Source organism: Bidens hawaiensis, unplaced genomic scaffold (assembly GCF_021521415.1).
Source record: "Bidens hawaiensis isolate Kalapana, Puna unplaced genomic scaffold, B.hawaiensis_p1.1 tig00016121_1, whole genome shotgun sequence".
In the NCBI taxonomy this organism is placed as follows: domain Eukaryota; kingdom Viridiplantae; phylum Streptophyta; class Magnoliopsida; order Asterales; family Asteraceae; genus Bidens; species Bidens hawaiensis.
Window position 1 is genome coordinate 245,442 of NW_027492466.1, and position 9,482 is coordinate 254,923.

At 33.3% G+C, this 9,482-nt stretch overlaps 1 protein-coding gene and 1 long non-coding RNA gene across 2 annotated transcripts; both read right to left on the reverse strand.

Annotated features, from left to right (window-relative positions):
- Positions 1-216: 216 nt before the first annotated feature.
- On the reverse strand, positions 217-5,660 carry LOC143550635 (uncharacterized). The gene is made up of 3 exons (XR_013138365.1): positions 5,518-5,660; positions 1,076-1,668; positions 217-999 (listed from the first exon to the last, which is right to left on the reverse strand). It is a non-coding gene; the product is annotated as an uncharacterized LOC143550635 (long non-coding RNA).
- A 1,373-nt stretch (positions 5,661-7,033) lies between these two features.
- LOC143550649 (putative F-box/LRR-repeat protein 23) lies at positions 7,034-8,016 on the reverse strand. Its single transcript, XM_077041263.1, has 3 exons — positions 7,862-8,016; positions 7,669-7,743; positions 7,034-7,580 (listed from the first exon to the last, which is right to left on the reverse strand). The coding sequence occupies exons 1-3, from the start codon at positions 8,014-8,016 to the stop codon at positions 7,034-7,036; spliced, it is 777 nt and encodes a 258-aa protein (XP_076897378.1).
- Positions 8,017-9,482: the final 1,466 nt, after the last annotated feature.

Genomic DNA, 9,482 nt, shown 5'->3' on the forward strand with positions numbered 1-9,482 from the left:
CAACTCATTTTAATCATATATTCATTTTGACTTTTGAGTCTAGCACATGTTTAGCGACTATACTAGCAGTCAGTTAGATTTCTTAACTTAACAATGGGATAAAGGAGGGGGTGGTGAATTAATGTTATCCACATTCCTATGCAAGTCTATTATCAAAACACCAATGATACCCAAACTCTGTGTGAAAACAAAGCAGCAGTTTTCAAGTAATAGTATCAAAACAATACCCATAAGAAATAAAATCCGAACGCCACCTTAGCACAAGATCCTGTTACTCATGCAGTCAACTCTTATTCAAAGTTTAGCTAATTGGTCTCATATTTTGTAAGACTGATCTAATTTTAAACCAAGAACAAAGAAAGAAATGACATTTAACTCCAAGAACAAATGTCAACTCCATAACGAACATCTTTAGAATTTACTTTCAGATAGCAGATTATCCAAACAGGTCCGTGAAATCCATCATCCACTAATAGTCATCATCATCAGAATCACAAGTTTCATATAAACCATAGCTAATATATGGTAACCCGTCAAGAGGATCGTCAGGAAGTTTGAGATGTTTAATCTGTTGTGAACATCTTTTCCCCAACTCTCCTTTAGATCAATGTACAAGCACCGACGCAGGTCAAGCAATTCAAGGTGACAGCAACCATCCAAAATGGCCTGCAACCCGATGTTTTTCATGCTGTTACCAACGAGTTCAAGGTGAGTCAACTCAGGTAAGTTTTTCCCAATCGATATAGCTAACTGATTCTGAATAACAAGAATTCTATCATCATTACTGCTCCATGAACTCGATATAACTGCGCCTTGGTTCACTTTTAGTGTTCTTAACAAGGGGCAATATCGTCCAGCAGCTTCAATATCTTTTTCCAAATTTTTGTTGACACAAGGTTGAGCTCCTCCAATAATGGCATTTTCTTGAAAACTTCACTCCAGATTTCTTCAAAGAAATGAAAATACAGCACACATTCTAGACGTCTAAGCTGGCTTGATCTGTTAATATCAGTAATCTGACTGTTAAGAGACATATTTTTCCTAAATTAAACATAAACGAAAAGTCATAACATACCTGTCAGCAACAAACTGAAGAAGATGGTTATCACAAAAACCAACGGTGGTTAAATCAACCAATTGGCCTTGGCTTCTATGCACGGCAACCTTACACATGTCGGTGCTTTGCATCCTTCCATGCCCACCTATATATCTGTCCATATAAACAACCCTCCACATGGCAGGGTCCTTGATGATTTCACGCCATGCAGTGCAGACTAATTGGGCGTTATCAATTCGGTCAATCACATCAACTCTTTGGAGTATATTCCTCGTTATATCCGATGGAAGCTCTAACCAGTTCCTTGTTGGTTGCTTCAGTCGCCATTCCTGTTTGGGTTCTTAAACCGCCTTGTGTTTTTGTCGATTTGATTTTTTAGCATTGTCACTTTTGCATTCACAAAGCAAAGCAAACCAAACCAAATGTTAAACCACTCTATTAAATTTATACACAATATATGATGCTATAATCAAATGGCCTAACAAACTTGCAGTCAAAACAAGAACATGCGATTGGCATAAAAGTAAAGCAGAAACATGAAATTAAGCGACAAAATAGAGCATAAGATGTCAGAATAGAAATAATAGATTATACAAGAAACTCTAGAACTACTGAAATGTCACACCCCGACTAGGGGGCTGGACGTGACGACTGAATACCAACCAAAACACAGCGGAAAATAAGGTAACAAATTTATATTAAGACACTAAGTCAAATGTCTAATACAACTACAAAGCTAGAAATTCAACTACCATCTAATTAGGTGAAAATGTTGTACTATCCATCATAGTTCTTCGGGTTAAGCTCTACGGTTCGACATAAGTCTTCTAAAAGGATCTTCTATCTCCAAACGAGTTCTTGTCTAAGACTCTAAATCTCCATATCCGAACAAAAGTACCTGAACACATGCTTAAAATAATTTGGTCAACTAAAAAGTTGGTGAGTTCATGAGTTTAAGTTATGAAAGCATTTAGATAAAAATGATCTAAATAGTAAGGTGCACATTAAGCAAGTTCACAATCAAACCTGTGTCCACGACCTGTGAACATCTAAAATATATATACCCCTTACCCATACCCCTTATTGTTATGGGTCAATTTACTTATGTCTGCCAACATAAGATACAAAAATGCGCAGATATATGTCACAAGATAACCATTTATCATTCAGTGGGAGGTCGTCCATGATATAGGCCCACTGTGTGCGGGGGTCTCCCAGATAGTACTACCCATATATCCCGTGGCTCCTTTCGGAGTTAATGATTGTGCTAAAAAGTCGGGGATTGTTTTTGGCAGCTAAAATGGTCTTGATTAATAATACACCAGTAAGTTTAAAAACATATGGAAGCATGTATCCACCCAAAAATTTAAGAAATAGGGTAGTGCATGAACTCACCTGGCTATGCGTGAAGACAAAAAAAAATATTATAGAAACCTTGTATGCTATGCTGGAAACGGCTCCAACCGATAAAATCCCTATATTCATGTAGCATGTCACTAAAAGTAATATGTGTTATAGTAAACATGCAGGTGACCTAAGTTGTATATGTTAATATACCTTAACTAAGGTTGTTTGGGATTGTGGTGGTTTGTAGTGAAATAAGATTTTGGATTTAAGTATTTTTATGTGGTTCAAAAATATACGTTTCTATGTGTTGATTTTGGTATTAGGATACAGTTTATCAGTTAAAGAGAAAAAAAATAAAAAACATTAGGATATCATTTTATAATACTTTTAAGCATAATTTAGTTGAAATACCATGCATCTGTAAAAATTTCTAGAAACTCCTTTTTACCGTAATTCGTTTATTATGTGGTTTTAAGAGACATTGGGTTCAAACATTTATCATTTCTTCCCATTTTTGATTTTTGTGAGAATTGTAATCTGTACGAAAAATAATATAACTTTTTATGTTTTTAGTTTTTAGTTTTTGTCTAACCACTTTTATCTAACGCAATCGTATTGTTATTTTTCTCCGTAAAGTTATAATCTACTATAGAAATACTAGGATGACTTATAGGTTTTGGTTTTAGCAGTATATATAAGTTTGGGCAATGGTCCAACTCTGATATTGTTAATATTATTTTGATATCAGGTTTTTAATTACATGTGTGATTTACTCGTACACTAAAACAAAGTGAATTTTCTTCTAAATTCTTATTGTATACACATATTTGTTTGAAAATATTACTTCTAGAACTTTTCAAAGATAAATCATGGTTTTAGCTCATGCCTGCTTTCTTTCGCATAACTTGTCGGTTTTTTTAACCGTTTGATTGTGTGTCGTTTTTAATGCATGAAACTGTTTTGTACAGATTATAGTAGTCATAATGAGTGAAAATAATCATTTTTGAAGTATTATGTATGTTTGATGTAGTGTGTGCCTAGTGTGTATGTAAAATCATATATAGTTTAATCGATATAAGCAAAAGCAACGGTTTCAGGTTCATACCTATAATAAAAGGGGCTGATGTTCCAGGACGAGGGCACGCCACTAGATGGTCCAAGTGACCTTGCTGGTGACGATGACCTCGGGATCGATTTGGAATATTCTTGTGTCAACATTTAGACCAAAAGAGACGGTAGTCTTTGGTGAAAGTAGGTTAGTGATGATTTGACCCGAAATCAATACATTGGAATATTAAGCTTCAAAAGAAGGCGTGTGAATGTAGGAACCCGATCACAGTTTCTTGGGATCTTCTTGGCCGTATACAACAGCAAATAAAGAGGGTTCCTGGGACGTATGTAGGGCTGGTTTAAGAGAGATTATGCTTGAGAATTAGAATCAAAGTTATTAGGGATGAAACTTACACCAATATGGATATTGCTCTTGATTGCTATGACTTGTATAGTAGATGAACACCTGGTAATATTTCCTAGGGTCGATTAAGGGATTCAAGAGGGGTTTCAATGGCTGGAAACTGAGACAAAGTAATGGACTGTTGAGGAGAATGAATGATCAGAAGATTATTTTGAAGGATCTTATAGAGTTGTAAAAGTCTTAGTATGGACTATGGTTGGCCAGAAGGTTGATTTTCCTACATCAAACATTGGAATTTACAAGATATGGAAGGATTTTGGTGGATTCTTGCAGGAATATGGGAAAATATTATAGAAGATTTGCAAGCAATTTGATTTGGTTAAATCTTTAAGAGATATAGTAGGGTTTTAGAGATAGTATAGGAAGATTTTGGTGGATTCTTAAGGATTTTAGTTAGATTTACTAAGATATTAGGTTTTAATAACAATACTATTAATAAAAGATAATGAAGAGGCTCGCTCCAGAGAAGAAAAAAAAAGAAGATATATTTTTGTAATGTTGTTAAGAAGCTTTAAGGGTTTTGCAATATATAAAATGCTTTGAATTTTGAAGTAAATAATGGTTTTAAACACAAAAAGGAAACAGAAAAGAAAATCAGTTAGAATGTATGTGTGTGTGTTTGGAGTTCGATGGCCAGGGTGGGTGGTTGATTTGGGAAGTCAATATCTTATTTATCATATTTCAGAAATTTTATCTTAAACTAGGAAATTGAGTAATGCATTATGTATTATTATTATTATACATGCCTTTGTAATGTTGCCCAAGTCTAATATATATATATATAGGGTTGGTATCATTTAAGAACTATAAAAAAGTTAAGAACTCTTAGGAACCCTTAACAACCAAACAATTTTTTAATTTTTTTTATATATTAACATTATTTAAGAGTAGTTTTATCATATTTTATAAAAAAAAAATTGATTACATATATTAATCACAAGTGTACATATATGTAAAATTTATGTACTAACAAATTTACATAGGTGTCAAACAAAACATAAATATGTATAAAAACTAATTTTCAAAATTGTAATTGTAGATATAGATATAAAAAAGGATAAAACTAATCTCAAAGAACATTAACATACAAAATTTTTATAAAAAACGTTAGTTTTCAAGGGTTCCTTCAAGATCTTAAATAATTTTACAGTTCTGTAATGATAATCATCATATATATATATATATATACTAATTAATATATATGTGATAGTAATATATGAAATATATACAGTGGCGCGTTGGCTAAGTTATAAATAATTTACGTGTGTGCACGTAATCACATATGTATATAATTAATTATCTATTGACAAATTTGTGGATCATGTAATACTTGTATATTTGTATTCATATTGTTAGTAATTTATATGCCTTGCATTCCTGAGTATCACATGAGAAACGTGCTGGATTAGATTAGTTAACATCTTTTTGTTAAACATATTAACTGAGTTTTGGATTTGTTATATGTTCGTTGGGTTTTGGCTGTTTGAGTATGAACCAGTAGTGTATATGTCAAGCCCACTAGGCTTAGTTAGGAACCAATTCACAACACTTGTTGAAATTTTTATATAGTGTTGTTTATCTATAGATTTATATGTATGTGACATGAACAAAAAAATTGCCCTAAAACTTGGGTTGTTACATGAAACTTGTAAATTCAAAGAAGTCATCTATACATGTTAAGCCACAGAACAACAGATCGTCTATCTACATGCAGGGTTGTAGAAATTGCAAGTCGTTAGTCGGGCGATGGGGTCGGGACTAGCGATTAATTGGGATTAATCGGATTGGGCATAAGAGTAAATTAATAAACCCTAGAATCAATCAAGCAGTGAAGATCGAAAAAGAAAGAAAGAAAGAAAATAGTAAGAAATCATGAAATGAACAAGTAATTACAGAAGCAAAAGATGAACACTCACATTATTATTATTATTACAAGAGAAAGAGAATCGTCGTTGGTTGGAGGCGATTACCAACGGAACATATTAGTTTGAGATGATCGACGACTGACTCCTATATCAATCAATTTATATCACTCAAACCGAGTGGAATTTCCATTTTTTTTAAATACAGAGAATGTTTTCTATATTATGTTGTAATTAATACTAATTATATGTTTTGAAGATTAAAAAAATATCTGTATACATTTGACATAAAGTCGAGTCATATCATCATGTGTAAAATAGATATGAGCTTGGTATCAGTACCGTATTGAACCGCGGAATCAGTACAGATAGCATGATCCAGGAAAAGAAAAGGATATCGCACCAAAAGAGCTCGGTACAGTACGGTAGTCGAAGGTAAATCAACCCAAAATAGTGGTACAATACCAACCCGGTACTGGACGTACTGATTCCAAAAATTGCAAAAAGCGTGCATCGAATTAGTATAAAAAATTGTACAGTTTAGTTTAGTACATGTACCCAATACCATTTGCTCATCCTAGTGTAAAATGACGTCTTTTTTGAAGGCTCCAATCCCAAAATGGACGATAATGTAGACTTGAGACTAGAATTATATAGGTGATTGTGGCAACTGGCAAGTGAAATGAAAACATTGTAGACATATTTTGATAGTTAGAAATTCAACAAAATCCAAACAAATAAAGTGAGTGTAGAAGTGAAAATGGTTACGAATGTAATTGATTTTCTCTTCATTTGAGAAAAGAAAAAAAAAACAAAAATAATAATAAATGTTAAGCCATCAAAAACCACGACTATTTCAGACGACTTTCCAAACTCAAAATCGTCGATTTGTGGGTTTGAGATTATCTAACCATAACAAATGAGAAAAGCTGCATTACAATAATGATTGCACATTAATTACAATGTGTGCATAACTATGAAGACAACCCGTGTGTGGTCACTTTACTCGATTTGGAATCATCTAATTATATAGCAATGTTGATACATATTCCTTGTGTTTTTCATGATTTAAACAACATAACAATCAAGTTAAGCAAATCGGTCTCATATTTCGTAAGACTGATCTAAACCAATAACAAAGAAAGAAATGAAATTCAACTCCAATAACAAGCGTCAAATCCAAAACGAACGACTTTAGAATTTACCCAAGTTATTCGCTTTCTAATAGCAAATTATTCAAACGGGTCTATTAAACCATTATCAAAATCATAAGTTACATATAAACCATTAATATCAGATATCAAAATCATAAGTTACATATAAACCATTAATATCAAAATTACGAGTTTCATATAAACCATAACTAATATATGGTAACCCGTCAAGAGGATCACCAGCAAGTTTGAGATGTTTAATCTGTTGTGAACATCTTTTCCCTAACTCTCCCTTTAGATCAATGTACAAGCACCGACGCAGGTCAAGCAATTCCAGGCGATGACAACCATCCAAAATGGCCCGCAACCCAATGTTTGTCATACTGCTCCCAACGAGTTCAAGGTGAGTCAACTCAGGTAAGTTTTTCCCAATCGATACAGCTAACTCATTATGAATATAATTATAAGTACTGCTCCACGTACTTGATATAACTGGGCTTTTGTTCACTTTGAGTGTTCTTAACAAGGGGCAATATCGCCCAGCAGCTTCAATATCTTCTTTCCTAATATTTGATGACACAAGGTTGAGCTCCTCCAATAACGGCATTTTCTTGAAAACTTCACTCCAGGTTTCGTTAAGATCATTGTAATGTGGTACAATTTCCAGACGCCTAAGCTGCCTTGATCTGTTAATATCAAAATGACTGATTAAAGAAATACTATGGCTGTTATAATACCCAAAAACCAAAACTCGTAACATAATAATAAAAATACCTATCAGCAACATAAGGAAGAAGATTGATAGCATTAACACAAACAGTGGTTAAATAAACCAACTGGCATTGGCTTCTATTCACAGCAATCATACACATGTCCGAATATCGCATCATTCTATGTCTCTCTTTAAATGCATCCACATAAACGACCCTCCACATGGCAGATTTCACGCCATGCAGTGCAAACTAACTGGGCATTCTCAAGTCGGTCAATCGCACCAACTCGTTGGGGGATATTGAACATTAAATCCGAAGGAAGCTCCAACCAGTTCCTTGTTGGTTGATTTGAATTTGATGGCATTGTCACTACTTTAGCATTCACAAAGCAAATGTTAAACCAGTCCATTGAAATCATACACGTACATAAATATATGATGCTATAATCACTTGTTTAATAAATAAATAAATAAATCTATAATCAAAGGCCTCGCAGTTGGCATAAAAGAAAAGGCCGAAACATGAAATTAGGTATCGAAATAGAGCAAAAGAATTAAGTATCAGAATAATAAACCCTAGCCAGAATTACTCACAAGAGAATCAATCGTCGTTGAGGCGACTACGGAGCAAAATAGTTCGAGATAAAGATAATAATAATAATAATATTTGGTGATCGACGAATGAGTCTTGTAGTACTTATAATGGGTGTAGATAAAATAAAGGGGTGGTTACCGTATATTAAAAGGTACGCGGGATCAGGAACGTCTAATACAGCGCGGTGTCAGATTTGTAATTAAAACGAAATTGACGATACACCGGTTATCAAAAGGCCAATTCCGTCCAAAAAATTTCCCCCAAATCAGTTTCCCAATTTCACCCAAATCAGTTCTCAAATCCGTTCGACAATACGTTCTTCCATTAAACTTGTTCCAACAATTCCAGTACCTCGAAACACCATTAAAATCAACTTTAACAAACAAATGGAATTGAATGCAAGCTTGGCCGGAAATCCTACTTCAAACAAGCTTATTGTTAAGGTTAATAAAGCACGAACGTCGTCGAAAGTGAACCACGACAGACCTAAAAACGCAAAAAAATCAGGTAATTATGGGTTATGTTAACTGTAACTAAACGTATTGTACTATATTTGGGTTTGTGAATTAGTTTATGTCAAACTGAAAGGTTATCGTTTCTAATTTGTTTATCGTAAACGTATAATGTATTAGGTTTGAAGTTCTTAGTTTTGAAGATTTTAGATAACCAAAACGAATTAGCATAAGTTGTTTGTAAGTATTTTTAGATTTGGAACAGATGTGTTAATGTTAAATTTTGTTGAGTAAAAGTTCTTGGGTAACTTAAACATGTAGTTAGAACGTATGAGAACGTTTAGGCTGTTTGTTAGTATTTTTATAATTGAAAATATATAGGTAGAACGTATTATAATGTATTAGACAACACTGATCTTATTTTTTGTGTGAAGATAGTGAAAAGAAAAAAAGGAATGCAGAACCAACTAAAGAAAAAGAGCTTGAACCTGCGAAAAAGAAAGTTAAAAGAAAACAAGCTGAAGAAAGAAATTCAGACTCTGACTTTAAAACACCAATCAAGACATTGAAATTCAAAAAGAAAAAAGTAGAACACAAACAACATGAAGATAAGAAAAAAAAGGGAAAACAAATCGAGTTACACAATTCTGATTCAGACTTTGAAACATCGAAGAAAAAAGCCAAAAAACCAAACCCTCGAACAACACGTTGTAGAAAACCTTTCCAACAATATATAGATACAAAGCTTTGGATGAGGTGTGCACCAGGTAATATTATTGAAACAATTAAAGTGATGAATGAAAAAAGAAAAAAAGTGGGTTGAAAAATG